This window comes from Vulpes vulpes, chromosome 12 (genome assembly GCF_048418805.1).
Source record: "Vulpes vulpes isolate BD-2025 chromosome 12, VulVul3, whole genome shotgun sequence".
Classification (NCBI taxonomy): Eukaryota; Metazoa; Chordata; class Mammalia; order Carnivora; family Canidae; genus Vulpes; species Vulpes vulpes.
The window spans coordinates 133,794,459-133,821,031 of record NC_132791.1 but is presented as its reverse complement, the minus strand read 5'-3'; the positions used below and the strand labels follow the sequence as shown (position 1 = coordinate 133,821,031).

At 53.6% G+C, this 26,573-nt stretch overlaps 1 protein-coding gene across 2 annotated transcripts; it reads right to left on the bottom strand.

Moving 5' to 3' along the window:
* On the bottom strand, window positions 1–26,310 carry POLR2A (RNA polymerase II subunit A). 2 transcript variants are annotated; one of them, XM_026005393.2, is made up of 29 exons: window positions 24,974–26,310; window positions 14,736–14,868; window positions 14,461–14,597; window positions 14,194–14,367; window positions 13,833–14,114; window positions 13,371–13,532; window positions 12,975–13,195; window positions 12,685–12,817; window positions 12,115–12,239; window positions 11,809–12,019; window positions 10,600–10,809; window positions 10,347–10,515; window positions 10,082–10,176; window positions 9,743–9,946; window positions 9,380–9,602; window positions 8,787–8,970; window positions 8,217–8,388; window positions 8,019–8,124; window positions 7,720–7,925; window positions 4,982–5,206; window positions 4,593–4,839; window positions 4,301–4,401; window positions 3,379–3,483; window positions 3,119–3,301; window positions 2,687–2,890; window positions 2,342–2,528; window positions 2,121–2,234; window positions 1,663–1,812; window positions 1–1,555 (listed from the first exon to the last, which is right to left on the bottom strand). In XM_026005393.2, the coding sequence occupies exons 1-29, from the start codon at window positions 25,064–25,066 to the stop codon at window positions 399–401; spliced, it is 5,913 nt and encodes a 1,970-aa protein (XP_025861178.2). In that variant the 5' UTR covers window positions 25,067–26,310; the 3' UTR covers window positions 1–398. The 2 variants fall into 2 exon arrangements, with proteins under 2 accessions (XP_025861178.2, XP_072586238.1); XM_072730137.1 differs by having other exon boundaries at window positions 14,736–17,748; window positions 24,974–25,476.
* Between the last annotated feature and the right edge of the window lie 263 nt (window positions 26,311–26,573).

Genomic DNA, 26,573 nt, shown 5'->3' with positions numbered 1-26,573 from the left:
TTTGGCCAAAATTAGTAAACTTTATTTAAACTTCAAAAAATAAAATAACAGACGAAAGGCAGCTTTAGCTTTGTTCTCGAGGATCAGATAGATCGCCCCAGAGCAGGAACTACCCCTGCCAAGTTAAAACACCCTTCACCCCCAATCAAGCCACAGACAAGGAGGGATCCTGTATTCGGGGACAGGCCTGGGGTGGGTGGAGTAGGAAGAAGAACACCACAGCCAGGTGAGTGGGTTCTGAGATAGCACAAGTGAGGAACAAGACAAAGAGCCCCAGAGGGAACGGGCCCAGAACGTGGACCAGAAACTCTGTCACAGGAGCTACAGGCAAGGGAGGCGGGCTGGGGACCTGGGCCCCGCAAGGGCACCACCTGGGCTGTCCTGCGCCCCGCTCACCCTCAGTTCTCCTCATCACTGTCATCTGGGCTGATGGCTGGGCTGGTGAGGCTGTAAGTGGGGCTGGTGGGTGAGTAGCCAGGGGAAGTGGGTGAGTAGGTGGAGCCTTTGGGGGAGGTGGGCGAGTAGGTGGGGCTGGTGGGTGAGTACTTGGGGGAGGTGGGCGAGTAGGTGGGGCTAGTAGGCGAGTACTTGGGGGAGGTCGGGGTATAGACTGGAGAGGTCGGCGAGTAAGTAGGAGATGTTGGGGAGTATTTTGGGGTGGTAGGTGAGTAGGTGGGGCTGGTGGGGGAGTACTTGGGGGAGGTGGGGGAGTATTTTGGGCTGGTGGGGGAGTATTTGGGGGAGGTCGGGGTGTACTCTGGGGAGCTGGGGCTGTAGGAGGGACTGGTGGGGGTGTACTTCGGCGAGGTGGGGCTATAGCTGGGGGAGCTGGGGCTGTAGCTGGGGGAGCTTGGGGTATAAGTTGGAGACTGTGGTGTGTATCGTGGGCTTGATGGGGAGTAGCTTGGTGAGGTTGGGGAGTAGCTGGGGGAAGTTGGAGAATAGCTCGGAGACGTTGGGCTGTAGTTAGGGCTCGTGGGCGTGTAGTTGGGACTAGTTGGGGAGTAGCTGGGTGACGTTGGACTATAGCTGGGTGACGTCGGGGTATAATTGGGACTGGTTGGAGAATAGTTAGGGCTGGTTGGCGAGTAGCTCGGAGATGTTGGGGAATAGCTTGGGGATGTGGGCGAGTAGCTTGGGGATGTGGGCGAGTAGCTGGGCGAGGTGGGGGAGTAGCTGGGCGAGGTGGGGGAGTAGCTGGGCGAGGTGGGGGAGTAGCTGGGTGAGGTGGGGGAGTAGCTGGGCGAGGTGGGGGAGTAGCTGGGCGAGGTGGGGGAGTAGCTGGGCGAGGTGGGAGAGTAGCTGGGAGAAGTCGGGGAGTAGCTGGGAGAAGTTGGGGAGTAGCTGGGAGAAGTCGGGGAGTAGCTAGGAGAAGTTGGGGAGTAGCTGGGTGATGTGGGACTATAGTTGGGACTAGTTGGAGAGTAGGACGGAGAGGTGGGGGAGTAGGAGGGCGAAGTAGGGGAATAAGAGGGACTCTGGGGTGTATAGCCCCCAGGGGAGCGAGGCTCATAGGCAGGCGATGTCGGTGAGTAGCTGGGAGACATAGCGCCACCTGTGGGGAAAAATGCGGGAAGGAGTTAAATGATGGCAAGTCAGCCTAAAGGAAGGACCTGGAAGAATTCAACTCAGCCGGCTGACTGACCAGACAGGACAGCTCACCTGGTGAGGGGATGTAGGGGCTGGAGGGGCCCGGTGAGCCCGGTGAGCCCGGTGTGGGAGACCAGGCAGGAGAGTAGCCTGGGCTGAAGCCACTGGCATCTGACGCAGCACTGGGAGAGAAGCCGGCCGCCCCCGGCGTCATTCCGCTTCCTAGGAAGCGAGACAAAGCTCAGTTAAAACTGGAGCTGGAACCTGGTGCTAAACCATTCGTAGACGACCTGCCTCTGGGTCAGGGTCTTGTACGTAGCAGAGTAGCAGAGCAGCTCCCTCACGACACAAGGGTTTGTAAAACAAACAAACAAACAACCAACCAAAAACCTGGAGCTGGAGCCCAATACCTGCTCCCAAGCTCCCCGCCCCTTCAGTGCTCCATCAGGATAACCCTTCACCATCGAGCTCACCCCACCACGCTTGCCCTGACCACCCAGAGGGCCCTCTTCCTGGGCTGGGTCACTCACCGACACTAGGGGACCAGGCACCATAGGCTGGAGTTGCCCCCTGGTTCCAGGGAGTCATGGCAGGAGAAATTCCTCCCATGGGACTAGGTGCCGATCCAAAGAACATGCCAGTGGCTGCAAAGAAGCACAATGACTCGGGACGTGCCCTGGGGACCAGCCCCCCACCCCCACCCCATCATGCACCCCAGCCAGCTGGCAGCAGCCGAGGCCCTCATACTCACGTCCGGCAGCCCCCAGGCCAGGGATGTTGGTGGGGATCTCCATGCCATACTTGCACTTCTCAGCATCAAGCAGGAGATCAAAGCAGCCGGTGCCAGCCGGGGCCAGCTGACCCAGCATGATGTTCTCAGACACCCCCTTCATGGGGTCACTCTCTCCGTGAGCAGCTGCTTCCATAAGCACGTCCACCTGAGCAACCGGGAAACGGGGAAATGGGGAAGCCCCATAAGATGCCTCCACACCCAGTGTTCCAGGGCTGCCTCACTACAGGTGCACCCACCCCACCCTGGCGCACCCTCATCCCACACCTCCCCCACCTCCTTCCACCTGCCCAGTTCCATCATTACCGTTTCCTCAAAGGAGCACTTCATGAGAGGCCCAGTATCCTGACGGTTGACACCATGGCGGGTGATGGCCATCAAGTGGCCCCGGCAGGTCATGGTATCACACAGGAGTGCCAAGTGGCGGTAATTGACGTAGGAGCCATCAAAGGAGATGACGTGGTACAGCTCCCGCTCCAGGGCCTTCCGCACAGCTTCAATGCCCAGCACCTGGCATGGAGTGAGGGGCGAGGTGCGAGGGGTGAGGGCCGAGGAGCTGTGCTCACTCCCCAGCTTCTGCCACACAGACCCACAGAGGGATGGTCGGGAGGCAGTGCCGCCCACGCTCGACAGCAGACTTGGGCTTGGAGAAACCAAGAAGGCAAATGCCAGGAAGGAGGGCAGACGGCCACCACCAGGCAGACACCCAGGGGTCCTGGCGGGGCTCCGCGCACTCACCGTGAAGATCTCCACGATGTCGTTGGACGTGGTACGGACAGGGTCCACGTCCTTCTCGCTCAGCACCCGCATCAGGCTCACGCCGTCCGTCTCAAGGATCCACTCCTGCAGAGCCTTGAATTCCCCGTCCTCAGTGATAATGATCTTCTTCTTGTTGTCCGTCTGTGGCAGGTGCATATACACCTGCAGGGGACAGCATGAGCTGGGGGGGAGGTGGGGCCAGGGGAGAGGACATGGGGGGGCGGGGGGGCGGGGCTGACCTTGCTAATCTGCTCAATGCCCTGCAGGGTCATGTCAGTCAGCATATTGGACTCGATGCAGCGCAGGAAGACGTCATCGTCCATTTTGTCCACCACCTCTTCCTCCTGAGCCAAGAGCAAGGCCAGAGTCCTAGAACCTTCCCCTCTTCCCAGACTCAGCCCAAGTCGCAGCCTCCCCAGGGACCAAAGGGTCAGGTCAGGCCCCAGACTCTGTCCTTTGTTCCTCTGATGTTACTTTTTATCACATTGTTACGATCCTAAAAGAAACCTAAGGGAGGCACCTGCACCCCACCATCCCAACACAATTTCTGCGTGGGTGCTCGCATGCTCCCAGGGCCCCCGACAGCGCCCAGCACCTCCCACACTCGTTCTCACGGACGACCTGGCCAGGCTGCCACTTCCCACACCAATGAGCTTGTTCACAGAGCCGCCTGTACTCTGTGGAGAACCAGCAGTTTCCACATCTACACTCCGACAGCTCAACAGTAAGCTGCCACCTTCTGTCTTGAGTGCCCCAGGCACCCCATCCGTGAAACACATTTTAGGAACCATGCCTGGGAGTGAAGTCACCGGTCTGGCATGGCCTCAGGTCCTGTGGCACCTGCTGTCACACCACTTCCCAGAGGACATGCCACTTCTGCTCTCCGCCCTCCCGCAGGAGCCTCACAGGGGGAGCACCCTGGGATCCCCCACGTCAGCGCCACCTGTGTGTTCCACATAGCTACTTCTTCAGTTTTCAAATGTTTTTGCTGCTCAGGGTTCTGAAAATCACCACTAGCCGCCACTCCCCATGCCCACCCCAGCCGGTGTGACGGGCACCTCAACACTGCTTTTGCTTCAACTTCCTTGACTTTTTCGGTCCCAAACAAGGTTTAACAGTGCCCTACTGTGGACTATCCATTTCCTCTTGGGGTCCCTTTACCTCTTGCATTTTGTTTTCATCGCTGTTCATGATGCGGATTCGGAGCACCAGCTTCTCGGCGTTGTCGTCATTAAAGATGCAGTTCAAGTCATCGCCGAAACCTGCGGGGAGAAGGAGCCATGAGAATGATGGCGGTGGCTGGTCACTGCTCCTCTGCAGCTCTCCCCAACGGGGCTCTCCTCTGGCTTCCCTTCCTTCTCATAGAACCCTCTAGAAAGAGAGGAATTGCGGAGAAGACAGGCAAGGAGCCCAGGCAGGACTTCCGAGCTGGGCCCACCTGCCCCAGCCTCACCAGCATTGATCTTCTCAGCAATCTGCTCCATGGTCAGCTTCCGGTCTGTCATGTGCTTCCGGTCCAGCTCCACCCGCAAGAGCCAGGGCGAGATTCGGGCCACGTCAAAGTCCGGCATCTCATAGTAGACATTCACCCATTCCTGATCCTCTGCCACGACAGTGCTCTGGGGGTTGGGGTCGTAGTAGATGGCTGTGTTGGCAGTCACCTTCCTCAATGTTGTATGTTCCAGACGGCACAGAATGTCCTGGGACAAAGAGGGATTGGGGACACAGGTATGTGGGTGGCTCTAAAGACCTCTCCAAACCCTCCTGTAGAGAGAATTTATTCAAGGGGAAGAGATCTCCTCCTCTTCCTTCTGCCGGGAAGCCCACCGACCCAGGCTCTACCTTGGCTCTCTCAGCATCTCGAGCAGACTGGCCCAGCAGGAAGACAGTAAGTGAAGGCGTCTTTGGCTTCTTGGAAATGTTGATGAGTTCCTTGAGTCGGGGCACACCCAGGGTCACGTTTTTGGCAGACACACCAGCATAGTGAAAGGTGTTCAAGGTCATCTGGGTGGCAGGTTCTCCAAGGGACTGTGCAGCCAGGGCTCCCACCATCTCCCCAGGATGGGCCTACAGAGTAAGGAAAGCCGGCGTCAGAAAAAGCAAATGTGTCCTTTCTGGCGAGTAACAATGAGCTGCCGTCAGGGCAGCGACAGATGCATTGGGGCAAGGCAGAGACTCAACAAAGCAGAGCCTGATTTGTGCGTCCCCTCCTCTGCTTCATTTACGATCCCACATTTGCACCCGGTGTGCTGCACACCCAGGAGGTCCTCTACCACCTGAAACCCTAATTCCTAAAGTTACAAGCTAAGTATTCACATTGTAATTGGTGGGGAGCTCCCCATGAAGCATTATTTTAACTGCGATTACGATCACCTACCGTAAGACCTGACCTCTCAATGAGACTCCTACAGTAACGCGGCTGTGAGGGCAGGCTTCCTTCACTCAGTACTATGTACCAAAGGTTCATTGTGGTCCTCTTACACTTCCCACCTCAGTATCTTTACCAGAATATTCCTTTGTGTGGCTGTAGCAGTTTCATTTCCCCCTCTGTCAGTGGATGGGCATCTGGCGGTTTCTCCACAGCTTGACTGTTACGTGAACAACGGGGCCATGGATATCCCTGTGCCAGGTTTTGTGTGTACAAACCTCCCAGTCTCTTGGGTCTATTCCTAGGAGTGGAACTGCTGGTTCAAATGGTACCTGTGTCTACCCCTCAGAGGAACAGCAGACTGTGACGCCCAGTGGCCCCCCAGTGGCACAGAAGAGTTCCAACTGCTCCATCCACAGCCTTCCTAAACTCAAGGAGCACAAAGCGGTGGCTCACTGGGGCTTCATCTGTATTTCCTGGATGGTGAATGATGCTGAGCATCTTTTCTCATGTGTTTACTGGTCACTTACGTATATTCTTTGGGGGAAGAGGTGTATTCAAGCCCTTAGACATCTTTCTGTTGTCGACGTGCAGTAGTCCTTTATGTATTCTCTACACGTGGCCCTTATCACATAGATGATTTGCAAATCTTTCCTCCTCCCATTCTGGGTTATCTTCTGACTCTCCTGCTGGTGTCCTCGGAAACACAAGTTTTTAATTTAGATGAAGCTGAACTCATCTGTTTCTGTGCTTTTTAGCGTATGCTTTTGGTGTCATACCGAAGACTCCACAGTCTAATCCCAGGTCGTGAAGAGTAGCCTTTGTCTTTTCTTCTAAAGCTTTTTTACAGATTGAGCTCTTATATTTAGGTCTTTGATGCATTTTGAAGTAATTTTTGTATATGGTGTGAAATAGGGATCCAACTTCAATCTTTTGCATGTGGATGTCCAGTTATTCCAGCACCATTTTTTCCCCCAAGATTTTTATTTATTCATAAGAAACAGAGAGGCAGAGACACAGGCAAAGGGAGAAGCAGGCTCCCCACAGGAAGCCCAATGCAGGACTTGACCCTTGGACCAGGATCACGCCTTGAGGCACTGAGCCATCCAGGCATCCAGTATCGTTATTGTTTTAAAGATTTATTTATTTGAGAAAGAGAGCAGCCACGTGAGCATGCATGCTTGGGGGAGGAGCAGAGGAAGATAATCTCAAGCAGACTTCCCACTGAGCGCAGAACCCAACTTGAGGCTCTATCCCACAACCCTGAGACCATGACCTGGGCTGAAACCAAGAGTCGGATGCCTAACCAACTGAGCCCCCCAAGAACCCCTCAGCACTGTTTGTTGAAAAGACTATTTCTAAGCCATTAAGTTCCATTCATCTATCTATGCATCTTCATGTGATAGCACACTATTCAGAGAACCAGAGCTTTACAGAAAGCTTGGAAATCAGTTAGGTGTGAGCCCTCCAATCTTGTTCTTTTTCAAAACTATCTGATTCTTCTGGGTCCCCTGCATGTACATATGAATTTTAAGATCAGCTTATAAATTTCTGCAGAAAAGGCAACTGGGATTTGACAGGCACTGTGTTGGATCTGTAGATCACCTTGGGGATTACCACCATTTAGCAAGATAAATCTTATAATCTGTGAACACTGGATGACCTTCCACTCACTTAAATCTTTTTTCAATCACATTTTACAGCATTCCCTAATGCATTTTAATTATTTAATTAACACAACTGGATTTACATCAAAAGTATTCAGAGGCATGCCTATAATTACAATGCTTCTCTCTTCCTACTACCTTCTAAAATCCTCAAAGACAGTGATGGGGGCACCTGGGTGGATCAATCAGTTAATTCATCTGCCTTCAGCTCGTCATGATCCCAGGGTCATAGGATTGAATCTCATTATTAGGCTCCCCACAAGTGGGGAGCCTGCTTCTCCCTATCCCCCTCTGCCTCTCTCCCTGGCTTTCGGTCTCTAGCTGTCAAATAAATGAAATATTGTAAAAAAGAGAGAGAGAGAGAGAGATATCATTAGGGAATGAAGCAGAAATCCCCCCACATACAGGACTCAGCCCAGAGCAGCCCCTCAGTGATCAAGAAGCATTATGCGGCAGGCGGTGGGCAGAGGCAGGCTGTGCTCAGAGCCCAGAGAAGCCCACAGGTCAAAGGAGGAAAGCAGGGCTGAGGCAAGAACACTACTCACAATGGCTTGATTGAACTTGGACTCGATCTCTCCAAGCAGCCAGTCGAAGGCCTCCCCGCTGAGCCTGAACTCCTCAGCCATGCGGCGGGAGCACAGTGTGGAGCGCAAGTGGATGTTGAAGAGAAGTGTGGCATTCTCCTGAGCTTGCCTGCTCAGGGGGTCATCCCCGTTCACAATTACAAGTTTCTTGCTCAATTCCTTGACTCCTGGGGACCAGAGGAGGTATAGAGATTCCAGAGTGAGACCCCGACCACTCCCGTCCCGCAGCCTGGCCCCAAGGTCCCAGAGCAGCTACTCACCCTCTACCACCTTGATGGGGTGCAAGTCGGAGGGAAGGCGAGGGTTGATGTGGAAGATTTTCTGAGCATTCCAGATCATGCGCAGCAGGTTACAGGGGAGGACGACCTGAGGCGCGATGGAAACAAGAGGGGGTCATGAGCTGGGCACAGCCACTCAGGGACAGCAGCTCTCCAGCCCAGCCTTCTGCCCACAGGCACCTTGCTGTCGCCAGTCGGGAAGATGACCCTGAGCACCTCCCTGTCCTCACGCATGCGCTCGAATTCTCGCTCTAACTCGTTCTGAATGTGCGCATTGCTCAGCACGTCCTTCACCAGGTCCTCCTGCAGAGTGCGCCGCAGGGCCCTCTCGTTTGTGTAGTCAAAGCGGAACCTGAAGGTGGCAGGAGGGAGAGTCAAGGGGCCGCTGGGCCCCAGGGCTTGATCCCTGCAGGCAGCAGAGCAAGGCTCCCAAAGGTGCACAGCCTGAACAACAGGGCTTTGAGGCAAGAATCTAGGGCAGGGAAGTTCAAAGTCTACGCCCCAAGACTGCCTGCCCAGCTGAGCTCACTTTGTATGGTCACCAGGGACAGGGTGCGGTGGGTCTTGTAACTGCTCTACCCAACTGCCACGGCACAGCTGCTGCCACCAGGAGTGGACAAAGGGCTCTAAGACAGAAGGCAGACTGCAAGGTATGCTGTGGGCGAGCAGGGTCTTGGTGCAGGAAGGGGAGTCCTAGGAGGCTGGTTTTGAGCCCCAAGGGTGAGATCCACCCGCCTGCAGCCTCCTCACTTCTTCTCAAAAGCCTTGTTGGATGGCTTAAGGGTAGCCAGGTTCTGGAACTCGACGCTCTCGCCAGCCAGGCCGTCCTCGCCATAGCGCAGCTGCACCACCTGGTTGATGGAGTTTCGCACAGTAGCATCATACTTCACCATCACCGACTCCATGGACTTGATGAGCCGCCGCTGGATGTACCCTGCGGGGAGGTGTCCAGGTTTGGGCCCCAGGGCAGCACGAGCCTGACCTCAGAAACAAGCCTTGCCAGCTGCTCCAGGGCTTTCACCCACCCAAACCTTGGAAGAGCCAGCTACTGCCCTTGGTCCCCGAAGCCCCTCAGTGAAATCCATGCCCCCCACCAGCTGGACCCAGGGCCAGAAGAGTCCTCTAGGAAGCTGCCCCTAGGTGACTTTGAGGATCTAACCCCGGAGCAGGAAGCATTGCCTGGCATTTCCCAGCTTCTGAGCTTCAGCTCCTATTCCTTCCACAAGAGATAAGTTCAAACCCCTGGGATTGGAAAGCTTTAACCTGAGAACCCCCCACCTCACCCCAGGGGGATCCTTGGCCTGCGGCGCCCCTGGCAGCAGCACGAGGGCCTGAAGGCCTACCAGTTTCAGCAGTCTTGACGGCCGTGTCGATAAGCCCCTCGCGACCCCCCATGGCATGGAAGAAGAACTCGGTAGGCGTGAGGCCGGCCAGGTAGGAATTCTCCACGAAGCCTCGGCTCTCTGGCCCATAGTCATCCTTGATGAAATGAGGCAGGGTCCGGTGCTTGAATCCAAATGGGATCCGCTTGCCCTCCACGTTCTGCTGCCCGACTACAGCGATGACCTGGGGAATGAAGGTGGGGTGCACCTAACTCCCTTTGCACTAGGAGTCAGAGCTCCCAGCCCGTTCCCTGCAAACACTCCCTTCTCCCCATGCTCCCAGCCTTCTCTGTGGCCCGCATCTGGAAAGACCAGGCTCCCCACCTGGGAGATGTTGATCTTGGAACCTTTGGCCCCAGACACGACCATGGACTTAAAGTTGTTGTACTCAGACAAGGACTTCTGGGCAGAGGAGCCAGTCTTATCTCGGGCATCGTTGAGAATGCGGTTCACCTGGTTCTCAAAGGTCTGCCGCAGAGTGTTCCCCGGGGTGGGCTCCAGCTCATTGTTATGAGCCTTCTCAATGACCTGGGTGTAAGGGAGGCGGTGGGGCTCAGTGTTGGCTCTGCTCCCCCTCTCCGACATCCGCTCTGCGGTCACCGACATTCCACCCAATGTCTCTGAGCGCCAGTTACTCAGTCTCGGCCTGGCCTTCCTGCTTACCTCTATCACATCCTGCTTAGCCTTCTTAATAGTGTTCTGAATGTCCTGGTAGGTCTTTGAGTCCGCAATGGAGTCCCCAATGCCAATGGTATGACCTAGAGAGAAGAAGCGTCATCAACACCCTCTTCAGGCTTCCCCAAAACCTGCGATGGAATCACAACCAAGAGTTGTTGGAAGGCCCCCAAATCCAAGGAAGAACGAGAAAAGGATGGAAGAGAAACGGTAAGTGGAGGGAGAGGCAAGATTCAAGGAGCCTCTAACTCACCCTCGATGAGAAGCCAGTTGTTAATGACCGTCTGAATGTTGGAGTAGAAGAGACGAGTGACGTCATGGCCCATCTCCAGGTAAGAAATGTGGACCAGCGAGCCGGCTGACGTACCCAGAGATTTCTTACACAGGATGCCCATGATCAGCTCCCCGTTCTCCACCACGACCTGTGCACAAAGCACCCCAATCAAGTCCCCTGCGGTGGCACCCCTGTACAAATCCCGTCCCCACAGGCAGAAGCCAGGTCCTACCTTGGTGTCCCCTGGAGAGATGTGTTTGTAAGGACCACTGTCCTCGTCGTCAGGATGGGTGCTGTGGGTGCGGATGCAGTTGATGTGGCCTGGTATGATGAGGGAGAAGATCTGTTTGCCTGTCCACAGGGGACGAGGCTTCAGGATGGCCGGCTGCGGGACCTTCCCATCCCACGTGGACAGGAACATCAAAAGGTTCATAACTTCCCCCTGTGAGGCGAAGAGCGAGACCATACCTCAGAGCCGCAGGCCTCACTGGGCAAGGTCACCTACCCATGGGTGAAAGCCAGGTTGGGGAGGCAAAGAGATGCTAGGGAAAGTGTTTTCCAAACTTTTTTTTTTTTTTTCCAAACTTTTAATTAAAAATTTATTATGAAAAAAGAAAAAAAAATTTATTATGATAGTGAGAGACTTTGGCTTTCTCTTCTTTTTCTTTCCTATCTATCTATCTATCTATCTATCTATCTATCTATCTATCTATCTGTCTATCTATTTATTTTTATGATAGTCACACATAGAGAGAGAGAGGCAGAGACACAGGCAGAGGGAGAAGCAGGCTCCATGCACCGGGAGCCTGAACGTGGGACTCGATCCGGGTCTCCAGGATCGTGCCCTAGGCCAAAGGCAGGCGCCAAACCGCTGCGTCACCCAGGGATCCCTCTTCTTTTAAATAGTAAGTACAAATTACTTTCAATAATCATGAAATTAGTAAAATTATAACAAGACCACTTCTTTTTCCCTTCACCTTCCCAGAAGTAGCTGAAATTATGTGATGTTTTAAAGCATTAAATGAGGGATCCCTGGGTGGCGCAGCGGTTTGGCGCCTGCCTTTGGCCCGGGGCGCGATCCTGGAGACCCGGGATCGAATCCCACGTCGGGCTCCCGGTGCATGGAGCCTGCTTCTCCCTCTGCCTGTGTCTCTGCCTCTCTCTCTCTCTGTGTGACTATCATGAACAAATAAATAAAATCTTAAAAAAAAAAAATAAAGCATTAAATGAGGGGAAAATAAAATAAAAAAGTAAATGGGGAGCTAAAGCTTTACATAAACTCTTTCGGTCGGACCTCCCTAAGCTCCCCTCTCCTGCCTCACACATGAGTCAGTGTGGAGCAAGTCAAGGCAGAAGTTGTAGCTCTTCCCGCCATCTTTCACCTCACCACCCCAGGTCACTCTGCCCGTCCACACTGGGCTCCCTCCCCAGGAGCACACACCCGCTCCAGGAAGACATCTCTCTTTGTGAATTTGCGCACTGCTGTGAGTGTGTCCTGCACGATGCCCATGACGGGGCGATTGCTCTGGGGGGTGACAATCATGCGCGGCACCATGGCGAGCTCCTGGATCTCTGCCCGAGTCTCCAGAGACTGTGGCAGGTGCAAGTTCATCTCATCCCCATCAAAGTCAGCATTGTACGGAGTTGTCACACTGCAGTGACAGAGAAGCCGGGGTCAGGAAGATACCACAATGACGCGTCAGGGAGTGGCTGGGCCCTACCACCCTCCCTTGGCCAGAGGACTAACCTCAGATTTAAGCGAAAAGTAGACCAGGGGAGGATGCGGACCCGATGCCCCATCATGGACATCTTGTGCAAAGTCGGCTGCCGGTTGAAGATGACAATGTCTCCATCGCACATGTGCCGTTCCACCTAGGGAGGGAAATGAAGAGTCTCAGAGGAAGGAATCTGCTAAGAAGGAAAGTATGACAGTGGAACTGAAATGCTCTACAGATAGAAACATGATAGAATGGTGCTACTTCACGTGGAATACAGATCAACCACTCCCTTCAGGCCAGATGCCAGGTTAAGGCACGGTATCCACCAGTCTCAGGGAACTCAGCTGCAGGAGACTCTACACGAGACCTTCTGTTCTCCTCCCTCGATCTCCCTTCCCTGCCATATACCCTTTGGTTTGTGGGACCCCCACCCTGCAGGCCCATGGCTGGCAGCTACAGCTTGCTTAGGACAGCAGTGGTCTTCTAGAAAAGACCCTACCAAATAGGACAGCATCGGATGGCCTCCTTCAGCTGGCCCGCCCCCGCTCCGGGGAGCTTCCTGCTCGGGGCAGGGAGAGAGGCCCCGGCCTGTTACGTGCCTTATAGCCAGTCTGCAAATGAAGATCACTGGGCTTTGGGTGGAAACGCAGGTCAATGCGATCGCCATTGTCTCGGATGATGTACTTGGCCCCTGGGTACTGGCTGTTCCCCCTGCGCACCAATTCCTGAAGTCTGGGAAGGGCAGAGGCACAGTGAACAGGTGGCTCCCCAGAAGCCCTTGTGGCCACCCTCACCCCCTAAGCTCCAGGTGGAAGCACTCTCTGCTTCTCACCCATTCTCACATGCCCCCCAGCGGCTCTCCAGACAGAGCTCCTAAGGTGAAGCCCACCTGTCGATGTTGAAGGGTGTGACGATCTCTGCAAAGGTCATGTTGGCAGCAATGGAGCGAGGCACACCGACCTGGTCGATGGAAAGGTTGGGGTCGGGAGTGATGACGGTGCGGGCTGAGAAGTCCACTCGCTTGCCCATCAGGTTCCCTCGGACTCGGCCTTCCTTGCCCTTCAACCGCTGCTTCAGGGATTTGAGGGGACGCCCAGACTTCTGCATGGCCTGTGAGGAAATGCAGGGTGGGGGCACCCCCATGGTCAGCACAGGCCCCTCCTCCAGAGCTCAGGAGCCTCCCCCTGAGGGGAGCGCCCCCTCGACCTGTACCATTATCGCGGCCTCGCAACCTGGCCCGTGCCCCCCTTCATTCAGGTGCAGAGTTGGGGGCACACGGACTCACCCGGGGCAGGCCAGGCAGCTCATTGTCCACCATCGTGGCCACATGGAACTGGAGGAGCTTCACATCCTCTGCGATGACGTGGGCCGCTGCACCGTTTTGCTCATTGCGCCGCAACTGATTGTTGATCTTCACGATGTCCGCCAGCTTGTGGGTCAAGTCATCCTGCAGCAGGAAGTCACAGCATCGTCACAGTCCAGCCCCCACTGGGCACTTGGCACACATGTGCCAGCCCACGGTGCCTCCCTCATGCTTACGGCACCTGGCAGACAAGCCCGGTCTCTCACTTCCCACCCACAGAAGAACCTCTGTGATCTTCGACCATGTCAAGGGCCTCGTTAGTAGGCATGGGCACCCAGGCACCCTGCACCCCAACATGGGCTCCTGCACGCCCTACCCCCAGGCAAGGAGCTCCCCACCTCGGCCAACCAGCCTGCTGGCAGGCAGGGTCCCAGAGCCGCTGACCTGGTTGCGGGCAGAGCCCTGCATCACCACGGCAGGCCGCACAGACAGTGGGGGCACGGGGAGCACAGTGACAATCATCCACTCAGGCCGGGCATAGCGGGGCTCCATGCCCAGCACAAAACACTCCTCGTCTGAGATGCGCTTGAAGATCTCATGTACTCGCTCAGGACTCAGCAGGATCTTCTTCTCCTGGGAGTCCTCATTGACGTGCTTCCACTCGGCATACAGCTCCAGGCCTGAGCGCCGGATGCGGGGCTGGTATCGTCCGCAGCCCCCATGGCCCTTCCAGAGACAGAGGGGCCATCAGAGCCTGGAGACACTACACGCGCCCACCCTCCAGCAGTCCCGGACCACCGGATACCTTTTCTTTGGTCAAGTCCTCATCACCCTCGGGCTGCTCCACCCCGAACTTGTTATCCATCTCCTCGCCGCCTTCGCAGATGTTCTTGCCCTTGCACAGGTCATACACATGGGTGAGCCGCTTCTTGGGCTGCCCCTTGGACTTGGCCAGGATGTCCTTGATCTTTGGGTTGTTCTGGGGGCAGACCAGAGCAGGCTCAGTCAGGCCGCTCCTCTGTCCACCCCTCCAAGCCACCCCACCCCCAGGCCAGGGCCCAACTCCACTCACAGAGTCCACAAGCAACTTGGAGCAGAAGAAGCAGACACAGCGCAAAACCTTCATCGTCTTCACCAGGAAGCCCACGTGAAACACGGGCTTGGCCAGCTCAATGTGGCCAAAGTGGCCAGGACACTCTGTCATGTTTCCTGTGGGGACACACACTTCACGGTCTTGTCCCTACTCACACCTCAGAGACTAGTCCCCAGGTGTCCACCCTCAGGCCTGTGGGGACCCAAGCCTCCTGCCCTCCCACGGGCATCCCAGGCCAGGCACTCAGCACTCACCTGCACAGGTTTGGCAGCGGCCAGTCCGCTCAATCACCCCCTGCCTTGGGTCCATCAGCCCCCCAAGCTTGGGGCGGCCTCCCTCCGTCGTCTCGGGGTATTTGATACCGCCCTCTGTCACAGACATTCGTTTCTACAGAAAAAAAGGCCAGTAACAACTAAATTGGATTCCTAGTTTCCAGCCTTCACATACTAAGCCCTCAAAGAACCACAAACTACTTAGAGCAGGACTACACAGGTCTAGCCTGGGGCTAGGGGAATGGGAGGGCTAGAAGCCGAACATCGGGGGTTTTGGTCACTGTCGGGGTCCTGGTCACTGTCTGACTGGGAGAGGGTGCTCAGACTAGCGTGCAGCTGACCCTGGCCTCGATACAAGCTGCCTACTTCTTGGACTCAAACCCCACACGTCCCTCTGGGCTCAGTTCCAGGTCATTGACATCCATAGGATTTAATCACAAAAAGAAATAAGGTGTTCCAAGAAAAAAAAAAAAAAAAAATCCATGCCTTGCTTCTTCCCCAAAACTGAAATCAAGCCCAGAATCAGAGTCTCTGGCAGGGGACCGTACCTCGCCCCACACTAACCCAGCTCCTGAAGCCCGGCACTGCTTGCCCCTGTCCTTGCCACCTCCCCCTTCCCAAGGCCCCAGCGGCCCGAACCTGTCTGTGTTCAGGTGGAGAGCCCAGGCTAAGATGGGAGAGGCAGGTGCCAGAGCAGAAGGGCGCCCAGTACCCCAGGAGTTGGAGGCAGAACCCTGAAAAAGGTGGGGCCAGGACTCCAAGGACCCCCTGGGGGAAGGAGCTGGCAGCGGAAGAGCTCAGAAATAGGAAGGCCAAGGGGTGGGCTGAGGAAACCCTGAGTTTTTGCACACTAAAACCAAGGCTTTGACATGACCTGCATCTGGCCCACTGACATCCCAGAGGGAGGAACTTGAACTTAATAAAAGCTTTGGTCCAGGTGTCACCCTCATGCCGGGCACCAAAAGCACTAAACACACCTCATTTTTCTAAACTGAATCACTTCCCTTCTAGAAATGAGGTCTTGTCACTTAGATGGGAGAAACCCAAGGGGAAGTGACTTGTCCAAAGTCTCCACCATCGGGAGCCAGAAGTCAAGCCCAGCCCTCTCTGGGCCTGAACACACGCCACCCCCCCCAATTCCGGGCTGCAGCACAGATGCTACTCTTACAAGTCTGGGACACAGCCTCTGGTGCCAAGTGCGGCGCTGGCTGATTCGCCCCATCTTCACAGCTCACTGATAAAATACACATTACTGTACCCATTTCAGATTACAAAACCGAGAGGCCCAAGGATAGGCAGCTGATAGCAGTAGAGCCAGGATCCACAAACCCCTGTCCCCGGCATTCTTCCCACCGCTGAGCAAGCAGATGCGGGAGTTGCCAACAGCACAGCACAGCGACTCTCTCACAGTCCCGGAACCACTCCTGATAGACCAGGAGCTGCTACGAGGCCATCTGAGCTGCAGAACTGGGGCACACGGCAGCTGGGGCACTGAGGCTCTTGCACACCCACCTCTTGGGGTACTGTCCTGAAGTCTCCTTCCTAGGCTCCTCTGCCCCTGTCTGCTCTTCCAGCTCTGCTCCTCCCCTGGGGTTTAGCACATCCACATCCTCACCGCATCTCCCTTGCCGCCCCACAATGCCTGCTCTATCTCCATGTCGCCCAGACCTCTGCTTCCAGGCCTCTCCTTTTGTCTGAACTTGGGATTCACTACTGAGCTAGCTACTGCATCAAATCCAACATGTCTAAGAGTAAACTCCCTTCCCCTCACAAATCCATCCTTTTCCCTCGCCCCCACCTAAGATCACGGCACTCAAGTCCGAAAACCACACCTGCCCTTCCTCACCCTTAGGCACAAAACCAAGTACAGGCTGGACCCAGGGCCCTCTGCTCTGCAATCCCAGCTCCATCATTTACAGGCTCTCTAACTCCATCTACCTGCCTAGGCCCAGGACATAACAGGTGGTCAGGAAGGACACCATGATCGGACCATCCATGGGCATGGGCTGTGGCTATCTGCACCTCCTCAACCCCTTGTCTCCACGCCTCTAGCGAATGCCTTAGGCCAGGCCTTTTACTTTTTTTTTTTTTTTTTAAGGTTTCATTTACTTATTTGACAGAGAGAGAGGGAGGACAAGCAGGAGGAGTGGCAGCCAGAGGTAGAGGTAGAAGCAGGAATCTGATGCGGACTCAATCTCAGAACCCTGAGATCACGACCTGAGCTGAAGGCAGACACTTAAAACAACTGAGCCACCCAGGTGCCCAAGCCAGTCCTTTTCTCTGGGCTTCACCACAGGGCATTGCTTAGGTGGCCAGCCTGTCTCTCTCTCATCCATCCACACAGCTGGGGCGCTTTCTAAAATGGAAATCTAGGAGGGATGCCTGGGTGGCTCAGTGGTGGAGCGTCTGCCTTTGGCTCAGGGCATGACCCCGGGGTCCTGGGATCGAGTCCCACATCAGGCTCCCCATAGGGAGCCTGCTTCTCCCTCAGCCAGTATCTCTGCCTCATGAAGAAATAAAATGGAAATCTAATCTTCATGCCCTCTTGTTCTCAGAATGACATCCAAACTCAGCAGGACAGCTTACAAAAAGGGTTTTAGGATGTTTCCACCTTCCTTCCTCTCCCCCATCAGAGGAGAGTCCCCTGCGGTACTCCATTCCCCAGAGCATGTGCTGCCCTCCCCCCATGTGGGCTCTCTCTGGAAAGCACTGCCCCCAAGGCTAACATGCTGTTTTAAGACTCAGTGTAGACATAGCTTCTTCCAGGAAGCATTTCCAGAGCCTGCTCTGTGCTTCCATAACTCCTCTCTCACTGCACATCTCACAGTGCAATGAAATTATCTATTGGGGGGATGTGCCTTCCCTGAAGATTACAAGCATCCCTCGGCAGACAGCCTTTTTCCGTCGTCCAGGATCCCATGGCTTCTGACGAACACTGGGTAGACTGAACTCAACTGCTTAGGGCCCTCGGCGGCAGGGAAGTGCTTTCAAAGACCTTGGAAAAAAGTGAAAAGGCTGTCCCATGCTAGTCGGGCCAGGAACCCCCCCAATGGGTCTGACTAGCCACTGCTGAGCAGAAGCCAAATGGTCGATTGATGCAAAAGGTTCTGAATACCGACAACACTCATCAGAATGACCTGGTAAAGTCTCAAGAAGACGGGGTGGGGGTGACTGAATTTGCAAAGCTGGAACCCCATCAGCTGCATTGTGACTTCCTAGAAATGCAAACTGCTCTGCTCACCTCGACTGAAACTGAAGTGAAGCTTGAATGTGGCTGCCAGGAAGGCCACCAGAGAGGGAGCAGAGGGAAATCCCACTCAAAACTGCACGTCCCTCTGCTCGGAGTCCAAGCCACTCACCTGCCCAGGACTACTCTACTTCTAGGTATTGACGTGGGGCCAGGGGGTGTCCTGGAATATACTGGACTATCTCCCTACCGCAAAGTAATGAACTGTCATTTTGGATTATATATAAACTATGTTAGCCCCCAACCCTTCCTCCAACACTGGTTCTTGCTACCTTAAGAGTATCTTGCTGTTTTAAAACCTTCTTGGCCTGGGTGGCTCAGTGGTTGAGTATCTGCCTTCAGCTCAGGGCGTGATCCCAAGGTCCTAGGATGGAGTCCTGCCTCAAGCTCCCCGCAGGGAGCCCGCTTCTCCCCCTGCCTGTGTCTCGGCCTCCCTGTGTGTATCTCATGAACAAACAAACCCTTTTTGGAATAAGAGTATAAATACATAAAATTATGCTTTTCACAGTAGACAATTGCTTTAAAAAAAATTTTTTTTTTTTTTTATTCATGATAGTCACACAGAGAGAGAGAGAGAGAGAGGCAGAGACACAGGCAGAGGGAGAAGCAGGCTCCATGCACCAGAAGCCCGACGTGGGATTCAATCCCGGGTCTCCAGGATCGCGCCCTGGGCCAAAGGCAGGCGCCAAACCGCTGCGCCACCCAGGGATCCCGACAGTTGCTTTTAAGAGTGGTCAACTTCTTCAAACGTCATCGAGCGCCCATCTCCACTGATTTTGTACCAGCTCTGCATAAAGCTCTAGCACCAACCCTCCTTGCTGCCTCCCTCCTGACTGAACAACATCCAAACCCACCACCGCGTCCAAACACAACAGCTCTGTCTCGCAGCCAGTTTTAAGAGCTCTCAGTACCTCGAAACACAACTTACCCCAAGACTTCTGGAAAACATTCCGCTCTTAAGTACTACCTGTTCCATGAGAGGCTCTTTACCCACCAACCCTCCTACCCAAAGCAGAATTACCTGTTATTCCCTCAAGATATAGGAAGCAGCATAGTATAAAAGGCAAGCAACGCAGGGCAAAATGAAAGCCTCCCATAACCCTGCACACCAGAGACGACCTCTTTTGTGAACAGTCAGCCCTCCACATGTTTTAATAATGCAAAAATGTTCCTGTTTTTACATGAACAGGGCCTCACTCTGCATTCTGGTCAGTAACATACTTATCCAGATCCCTAAACTTCATCAGTCCACGGTGCCCTTAGCATCTCAAGTATGTCAACAACTTTCCCAGCCCTCACTGGGCCAAAAGAGATTCACTTACAAAGCACCCAGGGCTAAACCACTGCATAAATACCTACATCCTATCAACTCAAAGGCCGTGTATAAAAACACACGTACATTGAGAAAAAGACTCTGATATTTTTAAAAAATGTTTTTATTTCCCATAAAACCACAATGACTTATGACACCTGTTGGACCCTGTGCAACCTGACAGGTCATGGGAGTAGACTGGACAGCACCACCCCTATTTCTTGCTCTAGACTGATTTTTTTGCCCTGTAATTAGGAACTGCTTAAACCCAGCTCCCCAAAGATATGACGTCACTGAAAGGGATTTGGCGCCATCTAATGCTGAAAGGCAACTATCAGGAACTCCTAGCTCCCCAGCCATCAGACACAGAGCTGAGCTTCTCTATCTCTTGATAATTTAAAATCTTTCCCTGGGCCCCTGTGAGTTTGCTGCGGTGACTCGGCAGGGCTTCGGAACAGGGGATTCAGCCTGTTGGGAAGATGTTGTCCTAACCTAAGCACACACCCTGAATTACCACCATAGAATTCCTATTAGTAAATATCTGGGCAAATTATAATTTCAAACAATATCACTTTCAGACAATGATGTGTTAAAAACCCTTCTACATTAAAAGATGTACAAAAGGGCAGCCCTGGTGGCACAGCGGTTTAGTGCTGCCTACAGCCCAGGGCGTGATCTGGAGACCCTGGATCGAGTCCCACGTCAGACTCTGCATGGAGCCTGCTTCTCCCTCTGCCTGTGTCTCTGCCTCTCTCTCTCTGCCATCTCTCTGCAACTCTATGAATAAATAAATAAGATCTAAAAAAAAAAAAAGGGGGGGGGATCCCTGGGTGGCGCAGCGGTTTGGCGCCTGCCTTTGGCCCAGGGCGCGATTCTGGAGACCCGGGATCGAATCCCACGTCGGGCTCCCTGCATGGAGCCTGCTTCTCCCTCTGCCTGTGTCTCTGCCTCTTTCTCTCTCTCTGCATGACTATCATGAATAAATAAATAAAATCTTAAAAAAAAAAAGTACATCTTTCTGTACTTTTTTTTTTGAAGATTTTATTTATTTATTCATGAGAGGCACAGAGAGAGAGAGACAGAGACACAGGTAGAGGGAGAAGCAGGCTCCATGCTGAGAACTCAACGTGGGACTCAATCCCGGGTCTCCAGGATCACACCCTGGGCCGAAGGCAGCGCTAAACCACTGAGCCACCTGGGCTGCCCTTTGTGTACTTTCCAATTACTTCATCTACTCATCTAACTAATTCTTATTACATCACGATCATGTGCCAGGCCCAATTTGAGATGCTGAAATTACACAGGTGAATATAGGGTTCCTCATAAAAGTTACATTCTCCTGAAGGAGCAAGAAACAAAAAAACTAACCCTTTCAGACAGTGACAGGCTATGAAGTAAAACAAAGTCAAGACGGAGTAGAGGTCACCTCGCTGGCTTGGTCAGAAAAGTGTATATTCTTGATCTTGGGGTTGTAAATTCAAGCCCCACATTGGATGTAGAGATTACATAAAATATAATACCACAGCAGGGATTAGAGAATGCAGGAGAGATGCTAGTCAAATACAGTAGTCAGGGGACACCTGGGTGGCTCAGTGGTTGAGCATCTCCTTTCAGCTCAGGTCGTGATCGGGGGATCCTGGGATCGAGTCCCACATCGAGCTCCCTGTAGGGAGCCTGCTACTCCCTCTGCCTGTGTCTCTGCCCCTCTCTCTGTGTCTCATGAATAAATAAATCTTAAAAAAAAAAAAAAAAAAAAAGAGTAGTCAGGAAAGCCCTCCTACCAACATGACATCTGAGCAGAGAACGTATGGATGCTAAAGGAGGAATAAGCCTCAGTAGGTCTGGGCAATGTTGTTCTAAGCAGCAAGAAGAATAAATACTAAAGTCCTTGAGGCAGGAATGAATTTGTAGTGTTGGAAGCACAGGCAGGTTGGTGTGGTCAGAGAAGAGCAAAAGAGTTTGGTAATGAGCTGGAGAGGCAAGCAGGGGCCAGATAATGGAGGACCTTGATGCAGGTCAGAGTAAGCAGTTTGGATCCTTTGGAGAGGCTTCCCTGCAGGGAGCAGACAGGATAAAATGAGCTCTCTAGCTGCTCTGCAAAGGGAACTAGGGGCTAGTATTCCCTGGGAAAGATGCTGGTGATGGGGAACATGATGGTCCAGATGGAGATGGTCATAAATGGCTGCATTCCAAGCACATTTTGAAAGCCAGAGCTGACAGACTGGCAGATGGACCAAGTGGAAGTTGTGAGAAAAATCAGACAGCCTTTAGGTTTTTTACTGGAGTCAGTGGATGAATGGTATAGCCACCGTGTGCTTGTGGAACCAGGCAAGACCTGGGGAAGAGCTTGCTCGAGAGGAGAAATTAAGAGTTTTTTTTTTTTTTTTTAAGGATAAATTTTTAGAAGTGGTAATGCTGGACCAAGGAATATGCATTAAACGACTTGAAAGGGCACCCTGGGTGGCTCAGCAATTTAGCGCTACCTTGAGCCCAGGGCCTGATCCTGCAGGCCAGGGATCGAATCCTACGTCGGGCTCCCTGCATGGAGCCTGCTTCTCCCTCTGCCTGTGTCTCTGCCCCCCACACCCTGTGTCTCTCATGAATAAATAAAATCTTTAAAATAAAAATCAAAAAATAAACGACTTGATAAAACTGTCCAACTGTCCTGCAAAAAGGTTATACCAGTTTATTCCTCTACCATCATACAAGCATGCCTATTTCCCAATATTTTTGCCAGCAGAGAGAAATCAAATAAAGGGAAAAACTTTAATTTGCATGTTTTTATTAGTAAGCGGAGTATTTTATTGGCCATTTGTACTACTTCTGTGAACTGCTTACTTGCATCCTTTATCTATTTGCCTAGGTGTGTGATGTCCTTACTGATGAATAAGTGTCCCTTGTGTTTTTTTTTTTTTATTTTTATTTATTTATGATAGTCACACACACAAAGAGAGAGAGAGAGAGAGGCAGAGACACAGGCAGAGGGAGAAGAAGGCTCCATGCATCGGGAGCCCGACGTGGGATTCGATCCCGGGTCCCCAGGATGGCGCCCTGGGCCAAAGGCAGGCGCTAAACGACTGTGCCACCCAGGGATCCCGTGTCCCTTGTATAATAAGAAATCTAACCTTGTCCATTACAGGGCAAATATTGTTTCTCAATCTGTTTTGTAGCTGTCCATGGTGCCTCTGATAAAGAGAAGTGGCTCTGATTTTTACATACTGAAATGTGCCCTGCTTTTCCTTATATATAAATTGCTGGGGCGTCTGGTTGGGCTCAGTTGGTGGAGTATGTGACTCTTGATCTCAGTGTTATGAGTTCAGCCCCCACATTATGGTGTAGAGATAACTTAAAAATAAAATCTTGAGGGCAGCCCCTGGTGCCTCAGAGATTTAGCGCTGCCTTCAGCCCAGGGCATGATCCTGGAGTCCTGGGATTGAGTCCCACATTGGGCTCCCTGCATGGAGGCTGCTTCTCCCTCTGCCTGTGTCTCTGTCTCTCTCTCTCATGAAAAAAATAAAATCTTAAAATAAAATAAAATCTTGAAAGAAAAAATGCTTAGCTCAGTGCCTAGTACATGATAGGCACTCAATAAAATTCACCTGTAACTCATTCATTACCCTTAAAGGGCTCTGCCCCTGGAATTGGCCCCCATAAGCCTTCTATATCTCGCTGGTGCTTTCTAGTTTTGTTTTTTAGATTTAAACCTTAACTCCAGGGATCCCTGGGTGGCACAGCGGTTTGGCGCCTGCCTTTGGCCCAGGGCGCGATCCTGGAGACCCGGGATCGAATCCCACGTCGGGCTCCCGGTGCATGGAGCCTGCTTCTCCCTCTGCCTGTGTCTCTGCCTCTCTCTCTCTCTCTCTCTGTGACTATCATAAGTAAATAAAAATTAAAAAAAAAAAAAAAAAAAAAAGCCAGGGACTTTAAAAAAAAATAAATAAATAAAAATAAATAAATAAACCTTAACTCCAGGGACGCCTGAGTGGTCCAGTGGTTAGGCATCTGTGTTTGGCTCAGGGTGTAATCCCAGGATCCTGAGATTGAGTCCCACATCGGGCTCCCTACAGAGACCTGCTTCTCCCTTTGCCTACCTTTCTTTGCCTCTCATGAATAAATAAAATTATCAAAAATAATAAAAATTAAAAATAAACTTTAGGGCAGCCCTGGATGGCTTGGCGGTTTAGCGCCGCCTTCAGCCTAGGGTGTGATCCTGGAGACCCGGGATCGAGTCCCATGTCGGGCTCCCTGCATGGAGCCTGCTTCTCCCTCTGCCTGTGTCTCTCATGAATAAACAAAATCTTTAAAAAAAAAAAAAACAACTTTAACCCCACCTAGAATTAATTCTTTCGTAGGGCACGAGCTTAGGAGGGCCTAACTCCTGACTTAACTTTTACGTGGCTGTGCCTTGTCCTCCAGCAAAACTCTCCACAAACACAGCCATTGAACTCCATTCTCTCCAACCAACTGGTTCCCTCTAGTTCATCCCACAGGAGTCAGGTCACCAAGAGCTCTGCCCCAGAACTACCCTCCTCCCTCATCTCTCCTGCTCCCTTTCTCAGCTCTCCCCCACAATCAGTTCGTCACAGGGCAACCAAAGTACTCATAGTTTGGGTTTTTTTTTTTTTTAATGTAAACTTGATGTCACTCTCCAGCATATAATTCTCCAAAGGCCTATTAAAAATAGAATTAAATCCAGGGTCCTGGGGCACCTGGTGGCTCAGAGCATCTACCTTTGGCTCAGGTAGTGATTCTGGCATCCTAGGATGGAGTCCTGCAGTGGTCTTCCTGCAGTGGTCTCCCTACAGGGAGCCTGCTTCTCCCTCTGCCTATGTTTCTGACTCTGTCTCTCATAAATACATAAAATCTTCAAATAAATTTAAAAAAAAAAAAAGAAACAAAACCCAGACTCCTTACCATAACTTACAACACCCCACCTGGCCTGCCCCAGTCTCCTGCTTTTCCAGGCTATTTCCGTAACTCTCTTCACCCTTCTAAACCCGTCACACTGGCACTTCTTCCAATCCTTGGGACACATCAAGTTCATGCTTCCCTCAGGCCCTTGCACTTGCTGCTCCCTCTGTCTGAAAACCTCTGGTCCTGGAGCTCTGGCTGCCTCTTCCTCACCCAGGTAATGTCACCTCCCCAGAAGGGGCTTCTCGGACCCTGACACCACCCCGTCCAGAGGAGCCTCACACCTCCTTGGCAACTCCCCTGCGCCCCATTCAAAGCACCTGCCATTAACTGAACTGTCTCCTTGGCTCCTTTGTTTGCATGTATACTGTCTGCCTCCCCTCCCCTTCCCACAGTGTGTGCCAACAAGAGGCAGGGTCCTCCTCCGCCTCGTCCAGCTCTGCAACCTCAGCGTCTGTCGTGCCTATCACACAGCAGGTGTTCAGTTAATATTTGTGGAAGGAGAAAAGGCGGGGAAAAGATCTGGGGTCCGGCTTCGCATCCGAATTTGCAAAGCCCCCCACCCCATCCCATCCCATGCTCAGGAATCATCTGCTTCCGTTCGGCGTCGGTGTCCCCCATCCCACCCCCCCATTCCCGTCCCGGATACAGAGCCGCAGCACCTGGCTCCGGCGGCCTGTCACCCAGGCGGCCACCGTCGGGCCCTGCCCGCGTCACCGCGGGGAGCACGGGGAGGGCAGGGCCGCTTACCAGTTCATCCGGACTGAGGACTCCGAACTGCACCCGCTTGATGGTGCGCAGCGGGCATGCGCTGTCCCCGGAGGGGGGGCCACCCCCGTGCATCGCGGAGGCCGACGCGCTGCGCAGGCGCAAACCTCTCTACAAAAACCCTGCGCCGCCTCCGCCTAGGTGCTCAGACCCCGTCGGGGCGGCCACCGGGAAGGACCTCCCCGAGTGGGGAGGAAAAAGCCGGAGGAGGGAGAGGTGGGGGAGGGAAGGAGGCGGGGAAGCGAGAAGGAGCGAAAGGAGCTCTCCTCCCCCCTTCCGGAAATTTTTCGTCTCCCAAAAAGGAAAAAAAAAGAGGGAGGGGGGAAGGAAAAGGTTTCGGGGGTAGAGGGGGGAGGAAGAAGAAAAAGGGTAACGAATAAATAAGTAACCAGGCTCCTGAACGGCGGAGGTTACGGCAGTTTGTCTCTCCCCCTTCCGGGAGCCGCCTTCTTCCCAACCGTCCCGGCCGCGCTCTCGGCGCTTCTGAGGAGCGAACTGGCCGAATGACGCCCTTTATAGATTCGCCCCTGCATCCCCGCCCCTTCCTTTCCCGCCCTCCCTTGCGCTACGGGGTCGACTGCGCCGGCCTGCACGGAGCGCGCGCTGGAGTCGTTGGTCGGCCCTTCCCCGGTTGGGCGACCTTCCGAAGAGACACGGGGGAGGGGAGCGTGTTCTGCCCCGCCGCCTCCCCGCTCCGGCTCCCGCCGCCCCGAGATTTAAGGTTTGATGGATCGAGGGGAAATACAGGCCGCTTTTATTCTAGTTCGGGCCGTGGTTTCGTCCTCAGCCAAAGTCTCCCTTTAGCATTCCGCACTCCCCCGCCTCCCCCTGGAAAATGGTCTGTCCTGAGAATCGGTAATGAAGGAGGAGGGGCCAGCCAGATCCTCCCTAGAGGGTTCCCGGAGGTGGGGGGGGGGGGCGCTGGGGGCCGTCCCCTCTCATGAATATGCAGTAGTCACGTTGAATATGCATGAGCCGATCAAGATGGCGAGGCCAATGGCTTGTCCGGAAGTAGCTGATGTTTGCCGAGCGGCCTCCTGGGAGTGGTGGGCTTCTCCCGGTCTCCGAGCGAGCGCGGTGCGGAGCTCTGGTCCTGGAGTCCACCCACCCACACACGCCTTCCCGAGCCCGAGCCGCGCTCCGAGGGGCTTCAGCTCGGGGATCCCTCTCCAGAAAGAGGCTGGCCACTGTCTCCGGGAGAGATCACGGGACCGGACAATCCAGGAAAAGCAGATTAGCCATGGGGCGGGACACACGAGTCCTGGGGGATTCAGGGTCAAGGCGGCTGTACGTTAAGAAACCCTACCCGCTTATAGAATATTTGAGATCCAAGATTTGCGGTGGCGGAGGTGGGGGCGAGGAGCGGGGGTTGGGGGCGGGGGGCAGGGATCCCAAGGGATTCTCCAATGAGAGCGGAGTAGGACTTTCACTCTCCTTCCAAAGCAGAGATGACACCAACGGCACAGCCACATTCAGAGTGATCCTTGTTTGATGTCAATGTCACGTCACCACCCGGGGTGGGGGTGGGGGGAGCATAACCGTGAGGGAAGGAAACTGTCGGGGAAGAAAAGGCACACTCCCT